General features: G+C 44.2%; 1 protein-coding gene across 1 annotated transcript in view; it reads right to left on the bottom strand.

Moving 5' to 3' along the window:
* The window catches only part of THBS4 (thrombospondin 4), a 45,125-nt gene that overhangs the window by 15,767 nt on the left and 9,621 nt on the right, over positions 1–19,737 (bottom strand). The window contains exons 3-10 of the mRNA XM_059418142.1: positions 9,327–9,574; positions 6,706–6,814; positions 6,242–6,324; positions 5,854–5,905; positions 5,425–5,636; positions 3,749–3,886; positions 2,160–2,228; positions 202–354 (exon numbers count right to left, since the gene is read on the bottom strand). Coding sequence (XP_059274125.1) covers positions 202–354; positions 2,160–2,228; positions 3,749–3,886; positions 5,425–5,636; positions 5,854–5,905; positions 6,242–6,324; positions 6,706–6,814; positions 9,327–9,574 — 1,064 coding nt within the window. The remainder of the gene's footprint in view (positions 1–201; positions 355–2,159; positions 2,229–3,748; positions 3,887–5,424; positions 5,637–5,853; positions 5,906–6,241; positions 6,325–6,705; positions 6,815–9,326; positions 9,575–19,737) is intronic.

Genomic DNA, 19,737 nt, shown 5'->3' with positions numbered 1-19,737 from the left:
AAAAGGCAATTGATGTGAAATGGACTTGAGACTGCTCTCCAGGAGCTCAGCGAACCCTGTGATGGTTACAGTCTGTGCTTATCTCCACGGGAATGTTTTCACTTTTGAGCACTTTCTTCCGGGAAGCAAGCAGAACCCAGGCAGGGGAGGTATTTAAGATGGAGGACGAAAACCTGGTCAAGCAGGCGACAAACAACTCACCACACAGGTCACATCGCCGTGCCTCTCTTGGATGCACTGCGCATTCACGCTGCAAGGATTCAGCTCAGGATTTCGGCAGTTCCTTTCGGTTTTGCACCCCCTTGTCTGATCACCCGTGTACCCTGGTTTGCAGGGCCCACAGCGGTAAGATCCCTGCAGGGAGCAAAGATCAGACCGTGAGCCGCGGGCTCAGAACCATGAGCAAAGCTACCGCGATCGTGTTTGTTTTCACACGTACTCGATGATGCCGGGAAGACGCGACCTCCCCTGCCTGCCTCGCCGCGTGCATGTCCTAAGATTGTGGGAATGCAGAGGAAGATGCCACCAGCCTGGGAGTGGCAGCGAGCCACGCAGATGTGAGGGAGGAAGGCTGGAATGAACCACTGTCACTGGCCTGCCAGCTCCAGTGTGAGGACAAAAGGGGAAAGGACTGATGGCGCCCATGAAGCTCTGGGAGGTGGAGTGAGGATTTATTCTGGGAACAAGGGAGGTGGTTTGATTAAAAAGCAGGTTAGGGAGGAAGAAAAAGGTTGTTTTTTTTTTTTAACCATTCCTTTGGCTTTTTTACAACTGAGTGATGGAGAACAGGAGTGCAGAGAAATGTCAGTGGCCTTGCCCTGAGAATTCTCAACGAGCGAGGCGGTGCCGGCGGCCAGTGAGCTAGCTGTCGGCTCCACGGCAATGGTGCTGCCCAGGCCAGCCATGACTTCATGGTTTTTTAAAACAGCTTGACTGAGATCAAATTTACATTTCATGAATGACATCCGTGTAAAGTCTATAGCTCAAGGATTCTGGTCACAAGCAGCCTCCCACTTCCCACGGCCAAAGGGTGCTCTTTGGTGGCCCCTCCTGACCTGTCAGCCTCACGGGACGGCTCTGTGGGGCCAGGTCTCCCCTTTTCTTTACTCCTGCTCTTTTGCCTCTGCCCCTTCCTGAGGTTCGCTGGAGTTCTACTTTCTAGAGAGCTCTACCATCCGGTTTCCCTCCCCCAGGTGGTGTGAGTGATTCCCTTCAGGTCAGGGTCTCCCAAATCGATATCGGCACACGAGGTAAGACAGCCCAGGGGAGAAGCCCAGAAGCAACAGTAGCAGAGCGTGTGGATGAGAACACAGGCTCTGTGGCCAGACCGGAAGCCTTAGGAGATGGTAGGCCTGGGCCCCGTTACCTTCCCACAGCTCAGCATCATCAACTCTAAAATGGGAATAATAGTGCCTAGAGACAAAATGGTTGTCAAGATTCAAATATGTGATTTGTTATTTATAAAATGTTTTTACATACAAGGCAACTAGGAACCTAGAGATGGGATAACTTTCCCATGGACCTCAAGTGGGAAGTCGCCATTTTGTCATGGACTCAGTGGCTCTCTTGTGGACAGTTTATTGGGCCACACCTCTATCCTGCAATCAGTGGACAAGAACTTTCAGAAATATACATATATTTCTGAATATATACCAGAATATACATTTTGGACCCCCCCCCCCCGCCAAGGGCTAAGCATTTTAATACAAATGACTTTTGAAAAGATTCCTAAAAATAATGAATACTCTTTGGGGATTGTGTCATCACCAATACAATGCATATTCTGAACCATATAAACTCAGAAGATCTTCACGTTTTTAAAATACAAGACCAATGGTTTACTCAATAAATTTTTTTCTGAAAGCCTAACATGGCAACTTCAATTAAAGTCTGGCACTTATAAAAATTTTTTTATATAAAAAATTTCTTATATATAAAATTTATATATAAATTATTATAAATTCTTACATATAGAAATTACTTATAAGATTATTCTTACATGGAAAGCTCTTTTTCAATATGAACTTTTATCTTCATATGCCAATCAGATATATTGTGCCCATCTGTTCTATGTGTGTTTTGGGGTTATGATTTATAAACATACACTTGTTTCAATAACTGGTCTGCTTTGATAACATCCTCCATGAAAAAATACTTACCAAAGTGTTAATACAGATAGAATTGAGAACACATGCTCCATTTCGACACTCATCAACGTCGGTGCAGACCTAGTGCAGGAAAGTTCAAAGAGATACTCTGTTTAAGCAGAAATGCAAATAAATTTTGCTTTGTTTTGATAGATTTGTGTGAAGGCATGGGATTTCAGGTACAATGCTAAGAGGAGCATCATTTTAGCCACCTTCTTGTGTTTGTATCACTCTGTACCTAACCCAATTTCAAGTGATAGCTGCTGATCTGGTATTTCACAAGAAGTATGGTGTTGACATTAGCCAGGGCCCTGGGGATTTTCCTACTCCAGGGCTAATTTTTCTGTTAATTTTCTGGCTTCTATTCCCACATTATATGTGTAACATAGATTTGAAGCTCCTAGCAGCATACTGTACAACCCTGAAGCTTTGATTTGTTGTGGGCAATTTCCCTTTTTGTCGACCATGTCCCAGAGATGACATCCAGCTTCCTTGTCACTTGCGAGGGCTAGCAGTTTTCTCATCTCCTTCTAACAGGTAGGGTAGCTCTTTGAGACTGTGTCTTTCTGCAGGGGCATTAGGACTTTCCCAAGGTGTGCATAGATGCTTAAACCCCAGAGCCCCACTCCTAGAGCCGACACCCAGTTCCCATGTCCCATGAACTTGAATTTGTTAGGCTGTGGCGAGCTGACTCTCTTCTACTTCAGTTCCGTCTACCACACTGCTGGAAATCTTACTAGCGCACGTAAAGCACTGACTATTTCGTTTTGTCTATTTTCCTTGGTTTGGTCTTGGAGATTTTGTCTTTAGAAGAGAAGAAGAAAAACTCTGGGTCATTACTCTAACGGCTTCTTGTCACTCCTATGTGTCCAGCTTGCCTCCTTTTTCTAGTCTAAAAAACGATGCCCTCTAGCGTCCTTTGATAGGCAGCTAGAAAATAACGAACCCTTGCCCTTCTTCAATCTAATAATTGCGCTAAGGTAGTAAAATATATTTATAGACCAACCATTTTCAAGGGCTGAAAACATCAAAAAGAATTTCACAGTCAGTTAAATAACAGCCACGATATAGTAGAACATTTAGAAATAAATGGAGACTGTCACAAAGTGCTCAAGTGCTTTATGGCAATTTATAGCTTATAAAGAAGAAGGGGGTTTCCTCAGGGGATTATTTCTACTCTTGAATTCCTCTCATCTCTGAAACAGCTTCTTATCAGCCACAGTGACTCTATAAAAGTGACCTAATTTTTCAAAGCTTTTATTTGTTTCCCTGATTCTCAAGTTATTCTGTGGGACAAAATGTTCAATGGCTAGCAGAAGAGGCTGGAAATCTCGCCGCGTGTTTAGGATTACCTCACTCACTGTTCTCCTAGTGATGCTCTATTATCCTGACTTAATGGCTTCCTTCCTACGAGACATGATGAACATAATTGCTCAGAAATGAGCGGAAAGCGTCCTCATTTGCCCGCAGGGCCCTGTGACATTCCACGTGGCACTGACTGTTCAAAGAGGTTATAATGAAAGAGGTGGGAACAAACCAAAGTTTTTCAGTTGGTAATTCAGATTAAAAAAATGAATAGAAAGACCATCACTTCAGCCCACCTGCTTGTTTGACTTGGCGGAACTGATGCCGACACCCTGTACCACGGGCCCGGTGAAGCCCACCGGGCAGGCCTCACACCGGAAGCCGGGAGCCAAGTTCACACAGCGCACGCCTGGGTAGCAGGGATGGTATTTGCACTGGAAAGGAAAACAAAAAAAAAAAATAATAAACAAAACAAAACACAAAACAAAAATAAAAAGCAAAGTCTTTAGCGTCACAGGGAAAACACAAACTTTCATTCATCCACTCGGATGTGCTCCTTTGCCTAACCGTCCATTAGTTGGTGCCCAAAGTGGTAAAAGGAAATAAAAGCTTCTTATTTCATCGTTACCCACAGAATCCCAGACACACACAGGATGGGGTTACATTTCAGTGGGCTTTGCTGAACCACGGGAGAATGGCACGGCCAAGTGAAAAGGTCCTTCATGATCACCAGTCTACCTCCCAGTGTCAATTCCCTGATATTCTACCTTGTAATAGAAAAATCGCCACGAAAGGACAGTGCTCCGGGACCACTTGTTAGCTGGCTGTTAGAGGAATCCAAACACACTACTGGGCCAACTTCTCCACTGAAGGGATCCAGAGAAGACCGAGCCAGAGCACTTGTGTCTTTGTAAGATGTGGTCTACCGGGGCTGTGCCTGCCTTCATGTCCTCTCAAGTCCACAGCTCTTCCAAAGCTCTCTGTGGAGTCTAGGAGACTGGTTTTGTGTTTTTTTTTTTCCTAACCACTTCAACTAATGTAAAAAACATGACCACTTCCTGCACTTTCAAAAGGACGAAAATTCCAGCTCACGGATAGAAACCAGATGCAGTTCTGTGACACATGCACAATGATTCTCCAATTGAGGGATTACTACAGACCATCTTAATTGCTTACTACCGAGGAGGTAATTAGCCCAGTCCTACCATGAGCCTGCAGAGCTGTGTGTGTGTGTGTGTATGTGCGTGCGTGTGCGCACGCACACCCCTAAACTCCTTGCATGCCTCTTCTTTCTCCTTCTAGCCTGGTGGGAAGAGAAAGGCATATCCTCACGGTAGCCTTGCTACACATGTGAACACTGCTTCGGGACTGGACTCAAGACTGGTTAGCTGTGCCCTTGAATCAGTCTCCTGCAGAGGCTTTACAAGCCAGCCCAGCAGCCTGTATTCGCCGTATGTGTGTCTCTGGCTCTGTCCTTCAGCACTTCTGATTACTCACAGATTACAGGACCTCCTCAAACAGGTCTTGTTGGTTTGAGATGCCCGTCTGCACTTCCAGTTTAGGAAAGCTGAAGAAATTAGTTGCAAGCCCTGAAATACAACCTAACACAGATCTCCCCTGCCCCCATACATAGAAGTGTAGAAAAATCAAAACTGTAATGCTGATCGCACAGCAGAAATAATCAGCGCTGGAAGCACCAATGTCTGTAGGGTAGCAACACGGCCTGAGGGACGAGCTGCAGACAGAACAAGGAGACATGATCCATGCCGCCACCATGGTGCATCACGCCTACTATGTCCCCCTGCTCTCGGTCGCTCGTGCTCTCTCAGGGTTCACAAGGGTGTAGTTGTTATGTCACCTGGAGGACACCCCAAGTCCTCCACCTTGCTGGAGGACACGCCAGGACAGCCACCTGGCTGCAGGGTGTCCAAGACACTTAGGGAGCCCCCACCCCATCGAGGTGAACTGTTACCTCATCGATATCAGAACAGGTGACCCCGTTTCCTGTGTAGCCGTCAGGGCAGGGCCCACACTGGAAGCTGTCTCTGGTGTCCATACAGCGGACGCCGCGGAAACACGAGTTGGAGTCACAGCGACGCACGGGTGGTATTGGGGGTGTCGGGGGGGCGGGGGGCGCTGGGGGCATCAGTGTGTTTGGGGTTGGAGACTGAAAGCTGAGTGGACCTAGAGAAAAGCAATAATCCGTAGACCTACTGACCACCAGCAAAACACACACAGCTGATACAAAACAAAGTTTGGTTTCCCAACAAGCCCTCCCTTCCCTCCAACTTGGTGCCAACCATCCAGAAGCCACCATCAGTGTCGCCTCACCCCAGGCCCTCCAACCATCCTCCCCTGCCCAAACAACTCCGAACAAAGCAGCTACTGGAACAGCACTTACCGCAAGCCTGGCACTCAGCGATAGTGTTCCGCAAAAATAAGGTTTCCTTGACCTTGAGAAACAGGGAAGAAAAAACAAGATGGAAAAGGAGATCTGAGATGTAATCTGGGAATGAAAGCATTCCCGGGTAGCAATCTAGTAAACGCTTCTTAAAGGAGTGCTCAGGTACCCCTTGAGGGCTCCCTCTCTGCTCCAAGCCACTGTGTTTCTCACGTACCCGACCCCCATTTCCAGAGTCCTCCTAACAGACCTCCAGGGAGCTGGGTGCACGGGGCGCCTGAGGTTGGCCTCCCGCCCGCCTGTCCGCCTCTGCGGCCTCTACAGCTCTGCTCGCTTGTACAATGAGCTGCTCCGCCAGACCAGTGTTTTCTGATGTCCTTGCCATTACCTGCTGTCTCAGAAGATCCTTCACCTCTCCCAGTAGCTGGTTTAGCTGCATCATTTGCCCCAGGAACTGCCGATTAAAGTCTCCTGTAGCAACAGCAAAAAGCAAAGGGCCTTCAGCCGTGAGCAGACGCTCCTCCAGTGCCTTGAAAACCAGTAACTTCCCAGGGAACCATCACAACAAATACCTAACGTACAGGAATTTAACTTGGGTTTATTCATCTAATTCACCTAAAAAGTGATACTGAGGCCACTGGCTGTTAGCCCAGATTCCTGAGCTATAAAAACAAAAGTGCAATGGACATATTTTCTTGTCCTGGACTTTGGCACAAGAGACTGATCTCTGTAGACACATCCTATTGGGGTTCTCTGCCGAAGTCCCCCTTTCAGGGGTGGGACCCAGGGCCCTCGGGGTCTGAGGCTTTATTTGGACCGATGGAGGTGTACCACCCGCCCCAGAGCCCACACCTGTGCTTGCCGTGGCCAGCGGCTCACTCTGCTGCAGGAAGCAGTCCTGCAGGCTGGCCACCTGGAACAGCGAGCCTCTCACCACCAGCTTCAGCTCTTCCAAGAAGTCCTGGAAGAAATCACATCCATACCACATGCTGCTGCCGCTGCTCCAAAGCTAATGTGCTCGCATACTCACACACTTTTCCTAACAGCCTAAGTAGCCCTGTATCCTTGGACTCTGACATCTTACATAATTCTGTGGGTTTGATTTTGTTCCTGAAACTGGCCAGCCCTATCCTCTTGACTGAAGCAAATATGGAAGGAGCCAACAGCCTAGGAACATGTGAGCCTCCAGCTTGGCCTGAGGGTGCATCAAGGTGGATCTGAGGCCAGGAAAGGCTTTGAGTTTCATGGTAAGCAAGTTATTTTGTGTCAGGAGCCTATTAAGAATTGTCTGGCCTTTATTTATGGAGCTTAGACCATAATAAAAAAGATACTGATCTCAATTTTAAACATGATTGTTTTTAGGATGTCTTAGCTCCAAGTTTTAGCGAAGTCCCTGATTGTCCCAGGCTAGGAGAATGAATAAGCAGTATACTCTAGGGTTATTAGGTAGCTGGGATCGTATGTTTACATTTTGGGTTGATGTCAATCATTTATTGTTAGTCCCAAGGTCAATTTCCTTATTGCTTTATCTTGTAACTTTTTTTTTTTTAAAGATTTTATTTATTTATTTGACAGAGAGAGATCACAAGTAGGCAGAGAGGCAGGCAGAGAGAGAGAGAGGAGGAAGCAGACTCCCTGCTGAGCAGAGAGCCCGATGCGGGACTCGATCCCAGGACCCTGAGATCATGACCTGAGCCGAAGGCAGCGGCTTAACCCACTGAGCCACCCAGGCACCCTCTCTTGTAACTTTTAATCGGACCATTATATGTTCATGACAGAAAGAGTTTATGTGAATTGCCAATGTAAAGTCATCCCCTTTTAATTTAAAAATGAGGATGCTGAGGATTTTCAGAGTTCTACTTTTTAATTTATCTGAGTTATGACGCGTACAACACGTGTTATATAATGGATATTGTTTTGGACGTCAGGCTATGAGCTCTGTGGGGGCAGGGCCATGACTGTTTTGCCTCCTATGCTTTCCCTAATGCCTAGAATATACCTATTTGTTAATTCACTGAATAAATGAGGTGACTGTGAAGATAGAGTGTAAGGGTCTCTGATCGTCTAAGGATTTAGAACTTTTGAAAAAATTCCAGTAGGTATAGTTTCTGTTGACCCTGTCATGGCTGACTCCTGGCTTTTGGAAATTGGCTTATTTGGTGGTAGACATGAATTTCTGAAATGTCAGTGACACAATTTCTATCATTCTGATTATTTGGGCTACCCTAGGGATTCAGAAATAAAGTTCAGCATATCTCTCTCTTCACTATTCTTTTGTCTATGGAAATCTACGCTAAGTATGTAAACATCTTTCTCTCTTTTTCTGCAAAAACAAAACAAAATCTTTGAATTTTAGCTTTCTTGAAATTTCTGCTTGAAGATGCTTCCTATTTTCCAAGCACAAAATTCTAGTATCAGATTAATAGTTTTTACATTATTATATAAAACTTCTCAGCATTCCTAGTTGTAATGGATATTACTATTTATTCCCAGCCTCTTTGTACAAAGGGCTCAGAGCAGCTTGTAACTAAAGCACGTATAATAAAATAATAAAACATAAATGCAAAGTGCGGATTGAGGCACAGAAAATAACATTATGGGCCATAACAGATGAACACAGTTACTGATTTTGGCACTGACTTCCATATCAGATAAAATTCAGGAACTATGACCAGTTATAGTTATAATTAATGGAAAGGACAAAGAATGCTAGTTCTTCATAGGAAACTATCTCCTAACACAAATTTTTTAAAAGAAATACATGCGGCAATTTTTACAGTAGGTGCCATGATATAATGAAAAATACCATCAACATGGCATAAAACAGACAACAGACGTGATGGAACTTTCAAGGCCTTGTGGAACTAAGTTGGCAATGAGGTCCCTTTTGTTAGGGATGCTCTAATAAGACCTTTGAAAAATATTGTTTCTAAGCTCTTGGCAGTTTCCAATCATTCTTTATCACTTTTGTTAAAGTAATAAATACTATCATCATAGAAAGATTAAAATTATATCATCCTACTGCCCTAAGATTTTGTTTTTGTTTTTTGTTGTCTGAAATAATTTCCATGCCCAACATGGGGCTCGAACTCATGACCCTACGATCAAGAGTCACATGTTCTACCAACTGAGCCAGCCAGGCATCCCTTAAGATTGTTTTCTTTAATTTTTGCTAATCCTTTCCAACTTTGCAATTATGTCCAAAAGGTCTTTATTTAGCATCTAAAGCAGAAGTTTTCCATTTTAGCTTCCCATTAGAATCGGTATTTTTAAAAATACCTACACCCTGGCACCATTTCAATAGATTCTGATTCACTTGATCCTGAGGGTGGGCCCTCTAGCAAGAGTTTAAGTTCCCCAGGTGATTAGAATTATGCAGTCAGACCCACTCCTGACCTCGGCACATTCCCCTGCCCTCCCTGAGCCTGGGCAGCCCATCTTTCCAGGATGGAGGATGGTTTGTGGGTTCCTACCTGTGCCTTCCTCTGGAAAGTCCTCAATTCAATGGACTCGGGACTCTGGGAGGGGCTGGAAAAGGCTCTGGGGAGATGGCGCACAGAATCCACTTGGGTGCAGTCCACATAGAGTTCTACAGAGCCAGCCCCTTGCTGCAAGTTGCTCAGTCTCAGGAGAACCCTGTGCCGCCTGCCATCCGCCAGCTGCAGGTTGTTGAAAACCACCAAATGAATCTTCCCGTCATTCTTCAGGTAACGGAGGATGGCTGGAAGCAAGCACATACCAGTCAATGATGAGATAAGGGGAGTGGGGCTGGGGGCGTGGGGCAGGTCTCTGCTGAGCCTCTAGGTCACAAGGCCCGGTTACGGAAAAGAATCCAAGGAAGCTGGAAGCAGAAATATTCAACATCTTAAGTGCCATCCATTGTTCTAGGCGCTGGTAAGCCACTCTGTTACTGAGGATGCTTTGTGCTCACGCGAAGACAGTATAGGTGGTAAATCTGAAAACACGCTAGTTCAGACAGCAATTAGTACAATGAGCAAGCAGAACGCATTGAAAGTCAACTGAAATCCAAGTAAGCTCTTCAACGCATAAATTAATTGACCAAATATTTCCTGAGCACTACACTGGGGGGCTGGGCGCTGCCCTGAGCTGCTTTCAACATTTAATTTCTATTCATTGCAAACTAGCAAATTAGAATAACTCCAGATGACAAAAGTGAAGCTCAGGAAAGGGAAGGCACTTGCTCAAGGACGTCTTAAGTGGCAGGACCAGAATTTGAAACTGACTGTGGCTTATTCCATGACTAAAAGAAGGTGATGTATGGATAGGCCTGTGTAAGCATATACCGAATGGAGCAGAATCTGTCATACTGTCCCTCAACAACCCATCTTCAGTTTAACAATGCTCAGAGAACCGAAGATACCCATGGTCGCAAAAGGAGGACTAGAAGAGGATCCATCACCTCATTATCTCTTTGTTTTGTTTTTTTTTTTTTTCTATGTAGGTAGCTATCTATTCATTTAGCTTAAGCTCAAGCATTTTCACTTTTTTTGTTAAATGAAAATTCAGACGTATTTTAGGATTCTGGTTTTCTGTCTGGTTTTATTCCATTATGGTCTTGAATTTGTTGAGCTCTGAGCTAAAAATCTATTCCTGGCTGCTGAGCCTTTGGGAGTAAAGCCCATTGGGTGAGGTTTGCTATAAAGACCAAAGTGAATTGCTTCCAAGGGCTTAGCGAGCCTACCAAGAACACCTCCAGATCCATTCAAAGGTACCGTTGCCAAACCCAAGTTCATTACCAGAAACAATCATTTCAGAAATATATAAGAAAAATTTGGCACAACATGTATGTATAAAAAGAGAGGGTGGGCTGGCTACTTAAATTATGATATAATCATGAAATGGAATACTACGGAATAGGTGCATGCTAAAAACCCCAAAATGTTTCCAGTGTTTTGCTGAGTGAAAAAAGGGTTGAGTCACCGTGTAATCTCATACAGAAAAAATATACAGAAAATTAGAAGGAAATATGTCAACATTAATGTGGTCACTGCTGGTTGCTTGGATGATGAATTTTTCCTCTCGCTCATCTTTACTGTCTAATTTTTGCACAAGAAACATGAATTACTTATACAATACACAAAAAAGAAGCAATGACTTACACACCTATACCCAGACTGTGTTTCCGTCAAGCTGTATGCTTTGTAGCAAGTAACTTGGACTATTTTTCCTCAGGTACCCTTTATGTACCAACTTGGTGCTGCCTCATGGAGTCACCAGCCTGTTTATGTTGTGGTACTGCCAGAGAAAATAATCACTACTGTGAAACTTTTGAGTTTACTCGAAGACTTCCTCCAAATATATTACACTTTCTAGGTTGTTATTCCCACAAGACTAGGTCTGCTTTTCCATTTGACCATGGCTGGAGAGGGCCAGATGGCTTTAGGTTCTGTACTGTAGAGAGACGCCAGGAGGAGTAAGGAGATCTTCTTTTCTGCTTATGTGGTCACCACAGCTTGCTTACTAAGAGAAAAGAATTTGTAAGACTTGGCAAGACAAGACTGGCTAGAAGGCCTTCGTAGGACGATAGTAGAGTACTATGTTTCCTGAAGTAAAGGACTGATAAGACATAAATCACTGTGGTATGAAAAGAAAGAACAGGAAGGAAGAAAAGAGGAGTAAAAATTCTTGAGATATTGTAAATACAGGATACCATAGAATTTTTACCCCTCTATTTAATATTGTTGAGAATTTAAATAGTAACTGCATAGCTGGAAACTGGAGGCCCATGTGGTACCCAAAAGGGGGAAAACTGACCAAAACATGTCTTTTTAAAGACTTTATTTATTTGAGAGAGAGAGAAGGGAGAGAGCAGAGGGAGAGGGACAAGCAGATGTGGGGCTTGATCCCACTACCCTGAGACCCCAAGACCACGACGTGAGCCAAAACCAAGAGTCAGATGCTTAACCAACTGAGCCACCCAGGTGTCCCACTAGTTCAACTTTTAAAACTCTTATTTCTTTACTATTTTGAATAGTTTTACAAGTACCCGGGGTTTTTACAGGCCTATGAAAATGCCACTGGGACCACCCAACTTCAATGAGGTCACAGACACGTAGAGTCAACACATCCTTATTCTCCTAGCAGCGACAATCCAGACTCCTCATATCTTTTTTATAAAGATTTTTATTTATTTGACAGAGAGAGAGATCACAAGTAGGTAGAGAGAGTGGGGTAAGCAGGCTCCCTGCTAAGCAGAGAGCCCGATGCGGGGCTCGATCCCAGGACCCTGAGATCATGACCAGAGCCGAAGGCAGAGGCTTAACCCACTGCACCACCCAGGCAACCCCAGACTCCAAATATTAACATGTTGGAGAGGATACCCCTAGTGGCTTAAAACAAACGGCCTTGGTTTTCTTCCCCAACCTGGTATTTCTGTGGAATTCAAAGGAAACATATTGTATGGGCATCTTGTCTGCTTTTTAGCCGGCCTTCCAGGGCATGTGGGCCATGATTTCTTTTCACAACTGGATCACTGAGTTTAATTTCATAAATAGTACCCAGCGGAATACTTTGCATGTAACAGGTGCCCACTGAACACTGTGCATGTGCACTTTCGATGAATAATGCAACGATGGCACTGAAAGCATTTCATATATAAATTAGAAAGTTTGGAGAGTGGCAATTCAACATCCATTGCAGGCAGCAAAACCTCCTGTCGTGTTCATGCTGTCATTTAAGGGCATTCTACACTTCTGCCTTGCTCTGTGTTGCAATGCAATACTGAAATGACAAATTCCTTGTGCTCCTAGATCTTGTGACAATAGCAAGAAGAAAAAGAAAAAAAAAAGGACAAGAAGAATTATGGAAACTTCTGTCTTCACGGTGTCTGTTCACAGAAAAATTATCAAGTGCGTTGACATTTGCCATTCTTCATATTTGATCCAGTCATTCGCATTCCTCTTATGGCTTCCATTTTTCATTTTTCTGTTTTATTGCAAACTCCTTACTTCAGTGCTTCAATACTTATTTTATCTTCAGAGGAGTAAGACTACCCCAGAGGGCAGACAGGCACCTGCTCAGGAAGCTCAATGTTTTCACATCAGTCATAGCAAGTCCAGAAACAGTTGAAAGCTCTGGCTCCAGGAGCCTGCAGCCTGCTGGGTAGAAGTGTCCCTGACCTTCTGCAGAGATAGCACCACTGGAACAACAGAGAACAGACATAGAGAACAGACATGGCTGCCTTCTTCTCTCTAGTCCCATTTCCCAGTGTTCACATAGCCCTAGCTTAGCCCAACACACATATACACACACAGCGGACAGAGAGCAAAACAGAGGGGAAGTACTACAGCGCCAGGAACACAATCATTTCCTCCTCCAGCAGGAGCGCAGAGCCAGCCTCCTGAAGCTGGAAGCAGTGGTCTTCTTCTGGGTCCTCCACACCTCTACCCATCACCACCTCTAGGAGAACTCCACTCGGGAAAACAGTCATTGGGCACATCTTTGTTCCTTCAGCGGAGACTTGCTGAGTTCTCATACTCTCTCTTCACTCACCACTAGCTGATCAGCTTCTGGGGGCTCTCAACCTGGTTCTCTCAGGGCCAGTACAAAGACCCGTGCACATCTGATTATAACCCAAGGTTGCAGGGCTCTGTGTGGTGTCTCCCACCTCTATGCCCTTCTATCGCTGGATGTGACTCCAGATTCCTGACTCACCTTCCTACTGAAGTGTTCTTGTGGCAATTTTTCTGGATTGACAGCTTGAGCTCCTTTTAGGACTCTTCTGATCAAGTTAATTGCCTTCTCAAAGCCACACACCACAAGCAAATAAAATCTTAATAGCTCTCTAGTGGTTCATACGTCATACCTGAACTCCTCGTCCCAGGACTAGCTGCAACCTCCCCCTGGCTTCATTCCCCTCTGTGCTGCTGATCCCCACCGAGATGAACAACCCGTCTTACGTTTTCACCTCTCTCTAGCTTTCTCTGGCTTCCCTCGTCCTTCCCTCTCTGTGAAACATTCTCTTCTCTATCCCTCTCTTTCCTGACCCATCACTGCTGCACAGCGGAAGCCAACATCCAGCTCCAATGCATCCTCCTCCCTGAAATTCCTTCCTCCCCACGCCTGGCAGTTGTTCTCATTCCTGTTCCCATAACACCTGCTCTGGGCTTTTCTAGCTCAATGTTCCCAGGATGCACAGTCTGGTCATGGCCCAGATTCCTGATAACTTATGTGACCCTGGGACTGTTCACTTTGATAAGGGTCTATTTCTTTTTCTTTCTTTCTTTCTTTTTTTTTTTTTTTTTTTAAAGATTTTATTTATTTATTTGACAGAGAGAAATCACAAGTAGATGGAGAGGCAGGCAGAGAGAGAGAGAGAGGGAAGCAGGCTCCCTGCCGAGCAGAGAGCCCGATGCGGGACTCGATCCCAGGACTCTGAGATCATGACCTGAGCCGAAGGCAGCGGCTTAACCCACTGAGCCACCCAGGCGCCCTCTTTCTTTTTTTTTAAGATTTTATTTATTTATTTGACAGAAATCACAAGTAGGCAGAGAGGCAGGTGGAAGGGGGTAGGGGAGGGAAGCAGGCTCCCCGCCGAACAGAGAGCCCGATGCGGGGCTCCATCCCAGGACCCCGGGACCATGACCCAAGCCGAAGGCAGAGGCCCCAGCCCACTGAGCCACCCAGGTGCTCCAAGGGTCCATTTCTTAAACTATTAAATGGAGCTAATAATAATTGCTTTTCTGTCTCATTGTTTCAGTGGTAGCCAAACAAGAAAATGCAGAAACTATAAACTGCTACACAACGGTGGGTTGTGTTTATTTCTTATCTTCTCTATTAGAGCACTTGAGACTAGGATTCTATTTCTTATTAATTTTCTCATACATATACTATAGCATCTGACAACACTAAATACAACTATCAACTGAATGAAAAATAGATCAAACAGAGTACTCATGTATCCACTCTGATTTATTTTTCATTTTTTTATTTTTTTACCCACAGTCTCTTCAACAATGTGGGGGAGGTAGGTTCTATTGGTTTCTTTTTGAAAATCCTTTCCTTCTAAACTTCGCGTCTTTGCACACTGGACAATTTGGGGTCTGATTTTATGGCTCTATTTCCAGGCCTGGATACCAGCCTGACACCAGAACCGCAGAGCCTAGCCTGATTAAAGACCATCTCCCGGCCTGGCGGGAGATGAAAGTGCAAACCCCAGCAATGAAGATTGGACATACTGTTTTCTTGGAAAAGAATTCTCAAAAGGTGCTGTTGAAAAAGTAGACTTGGTAGTCAAAAATATTATGATGGACTGAATGTCAAAGCAACGAAGGAGGAGGCCAGCTTTCAAGGACTGGAAATGATAATATTTGGTCTGCTTGGGGAAAAGAGTTCAGAGTGACCTGGCCTGCGGGCAGCGAGCGTGCAAAGGTAGTTTGGGGCTTTCTGCTTTGCTTGGCAAATGGCTTTGCTCTTTGGCACTTTTAAATATATGATGAAAGCCACTGCTGTCAACCTTTCCTCTTCTTTTTAAATAATTGTACATTTAAAAAAAGCCTTCTTGCCATTAATGTCTCTTGTGATGGATACTCTTGTTTGCCTTTGCTTATTTATCTTCATGCCCTATACACTGGGTCTTTGTAACTTCAGTGCTTTGGAAAGACATAAAAGGTAAATCATCAAATCGCGTTTCTTGAAAGTACTCTGGGTGACTCCGAGGTGTGATGGATGCAGTCTGGAGGTTCTGAAGTCTTCTTATAGCAGTTTGAACAAAGGTAAAGTACACAAGAGTGTACCTACCTACCTACCTACACACACACTCTCTCTCACACACACACACACACACACATGCGCGCTCGCGTGCACACACACACGCCCTGTGCAAGGAAACCATCCAGGGAAAGGAAGCACAGTGAGGATATTAAACATCTGCAGAGGGCTTTATATTTTGAAAAGTTATGAGATTCATCATGTCCTCAGCTCTCTGGTGGATGACAAAGCTGTGACTGTGTACAAAATCCCAAGGTCAGTTTGCAGGAGAGAGTTGCCAAGCAATTCCTTAAGCGCCCATGGAACCTCTCTGGCCTTAGCAGAACCACAGAATATGAGGACTGTAAGTCATCTAGCTCAGCATCTCACTTCACAAATCCTTTCAATGAAAGGATAGCCTCTACCAGCACATTTTCAGGAACAAGGAACTAATTACTTTGCAGAGAAACCCATTTCACTTTCGGATCACTCGCCAAGATTTTCCAAATACAGGGCCAATATCCGTTCCCTCTGACTCCCACCACAATGTGGAGTCAGAGGGAACAGACAGTAACTATACTGTAATCATACTATAACTATACTGTAACTATAACTATACTGTAACTATACTCTTCAGAGCTATAGACAGATTGAGTCTTATCCTTCATCTAAACGCTATTCTTCAAATATCTGAAGACAACTTTCATCTCTCTCATGTCTTCTATCTGGTTCCTTCATTTCTCCAGATCCTTTAACATTTTTATTTGTGAGGTCATAAAAAAAAATGGGGTCTAGAAGACTACTGTTTTGGTGACGCTCCTTAAGGCGATTCTGGAGTTAAGAATGTCCCTGTGAAATGTGTCCAGGATGAGACAATATTCTAGATGTGGCCTGGACACTTAGCCACAAGGTGGGACTCCTTAGCTCCCTTAATCTGGCCACATAAATGCATTAATGAAGCCTAAAATTGAAGGAGATTTTTAAGAAACTGTTATATCGCTGTATCTTTGCATTCATTCATTCAGTGAACATTTCTAAACATCTGCTAAAGGTTAGGCTGTGTGCTCAACACTACTTGGTTTCTAATGTTGTTGACTGGAACTCCTTGGGGAGGTGTCTTATATCTTATACTTTGGCATTTTATTCTTCACTCCTAAATGATGGACTTACATTTATTCCCATTCAATTTCACCTGCCTGATTGTGGCATGTTTGTCGGAATGGTAGGGCCTTGTTAATCTTGATGATTGCCATCTAACATGTTCCACCATCTTTTCCAGCTATGCTATATACTGTTTGCAAACATGATAAAATACTCTTTATGTCTTCACCTAAGTCACTGATATGTTCAATGGTTCAATGCCCAAGATAGAGCCTTGTCAAAAAACTCTAGATGCTTTGCTACAAAACAACTTACCAGTCCCTATGAGTACTATTTATCTAGCTCATTCTTTTTTATAGTATCCAGAAAGGTATAATGAATGACTTCATAAGATTCTTTTCTGATGCCAAGATAGATCACAAAGATGCGGTGAGCATGACCTATCAGCTTAGAATCTTTACTTTTAAAAAAGTTCAGCATGCCTTTTAGTGAACCCATTTACCTTCAAATAATCCCAGCTTTCTTTCCCAGGTAATCCCCCAATACAAGGATAATAATATAACCCTCCAGGAGTTTGTCCTAAATTTCACTAAAATTCTTTCCATTTTCTGTACATGACCACTTTAAAATTGAGCTAATTCAAGGGTACCTCACAAGAGTACTGTGAAGATTAAAAAGAAAATGAGTGTTGAGCCTTCAGCACAGTCCTGGTACATTATAAGGGCTCCATAAATATTAATGTCTGACACACCTCATTATCCACCGTCTGTACTGGGTTCAGAATTCTAATTTTGAAACCCTTCTCTCTCTCTCATACTGTATTTCTCTCTAGCCCACAGGCTTCCCTGTGAACCATTAGTCTATTTGACACATCCTATCCTTAGGCTAAGGAGCTTGACTGTCTGCAGTCATCACTGCAAATTCTTGGGGTTCCCTTCCTTACCACAGCACCAAGTTGTTCCTCTGTGGCAATCAAATTAAGACTAAAAAAGCAGTTCTTGTTTACTTTCTCTCTCTCTTTTTTTTAAAAGGTTTTTATTTACTTGAGAGAGAACATATGCATGAGAGTGAGGGAGAAAAAGACACCCAACTGAGCAGGGAGCCCCATGCAAGACTTGATCCCAGGACCCTGGGATCATGACCTGAGCTGAAGGCAGTGGCTTAACCCACTGAGCCACCCAGGCATCCCTCGTTTGCTTTTTCTGAAAGGTGAAGGCCTTTTTAGGGCAAGTCAAGAGTTTGCCAAATCATCTTGAGAAGAGTTGTCGAAAAAGTAGAGATCTTTCTCTCTCCCTCTTTCTTTCTACCTACCTTATAGAAGCTTACGGAAGAACCTCAAATTTTTATTGGGCTTTGCAGTCTAAAAAAAATTATACTTTATATAATTCAGTTCTTGCAATCAACCTGTGAGGTAGCTATTATCACCCCCACTCTAGAGACAATAAACCAGGGCTAAGCAATTTAGAGACATATCCGTGGGGACACAGCTGTTAAAATTTTTAACTGTGACTCAAACTCAAAATACTAACTGGAAAGTTGCCCTATGCTAGATACAAGAAAAGCATCACCCAGATCTTCTGTCCAGCCAGGTGGTTTCTACAGAATGCTTATTTCTATCAAGATTCTACCACCTGTATTACTAACAACTGATAGATCATTTGTACCAGAAATACTGTATTTCCTTTATAACCTCATCTAAATGTCTTCAAAATTCATTAATTCCTTAATGAATTCGAGCCAGACCTACTACATGCCAGACATTGTGCGCTTCTGGAATTTGCACAATACCTCATCTCCTGTCTTCTTTTTTTTTTTTTTTTTGAAAGATTTTATTTACTTATTTGACAGAGAGAGATCACAAGTAGGCATAGAGGCAGGCAGAGAGAGAGGAGGAAGCAGGCTACCTGCTGAGCAGAGAGCCCGATACGGGACTCGATCCCAGGACCCTGAGATCATGACCCGAGCCGAAGGCAGCGGCTTAACCCACTGAGCCACCCAGGCGCCCCTCATCTCCCGTCTTCTTAAACAAGGCTACTCTTCTCAACCTCCATTTATTCTGTTCAGTTTGCCCATGAGCTACTCCTATCTACGATGCACTGTGCTAGGTGCTGTGACAGACACAGACATGAGCTAAGGGAGGCTCAGCGCCTGCTTTGACAGAGCTTACAACGTACTGGAGAGAAGACCTACAGGTAATTCAAGTACAAGGCAAGCTAAGGTTAGCACCTTCCACAGGACAAAGTTCTATGATAAAAGATGTCAGAAGGAATAGGAGATGGGTCTTGCATCTGTAGGATTCGGCAACTGAAGACAGTGCAGGAAATGCCCCAGTGGGGAGGGTAAATGGGTGGAGAAGGACAGACAGCGTGGGTAGGCCCAGGGAATGGAAACTAGTACACCCGGCTCAAGTGCAGCCTACATGCAGGGTTGGAAGGAGGGATACATTGGAAAGGTGGTTGGGGATCATGCAGCAGAAAATCGTGACTGCCCAGCAGCAAGGACATTTGTACCTTATTCAGTTTAGAATGGGAAGTCACTAAACGTCTCTGCTGTCAGGCATAATTTGTTCCAAGTTATGCTTATAAACAGTATTGAGGCAGCCATGGGAAGGAGGACTCTGAAGCGTGAGAGCAGAAGCAGAGAGCTCAGCAGCAAACCTGTGCTTCCCGTTCTTCATGGAATCCACTTTGGTTTACTATAGGAACGCATCTAGGGCCCTAGACAATGACTGGGGCTCACCTTCTGGGAGGAGGATTCTCCCCCATCCCCCTCCAATTATGTCAGGCCCTCACCGATGAACACTTCAATGGGGAGTCACAACCACATGCCCCACCCTTTCCAGGAGCTAATGGCCCCAGTGAGTTCTCCTTGTTAGCATCAGAAAGGCTGCCTCTCCTTCCTAGAACCTTCAGATTCACCAGTGCTGGCAAATCTTTGTATTTTTCCCTATGGCTCCAGTGAAGCTTCTCCATGTTAAATTCTTCAACTCTCCAAACTCTGGTATAAATTGCTCTTTGTTTTCTGAGGATTTTGACTACTGGATTCTGTTAGAAAATGTTTATAAAAAAAATTCTA

This window comes from Mustela nigripes, chromosome 12 (genome assembly GCF_022355385.1).
Source record: "Mustela nigripes isolate SB6536 chromosome 12, MUSNIG.SB6536, whole genome shotgun sequence".
NCBI lineage: Eukaryota > Metazoa > Chordata > Mammalia > Carnivora > Mustelidae > Mustela > Mustela nigripes.
Note: the sequence above shows the minus strand (reverse complement) of the source record. Positions and strands in the feature narration are given on the sequence as shown.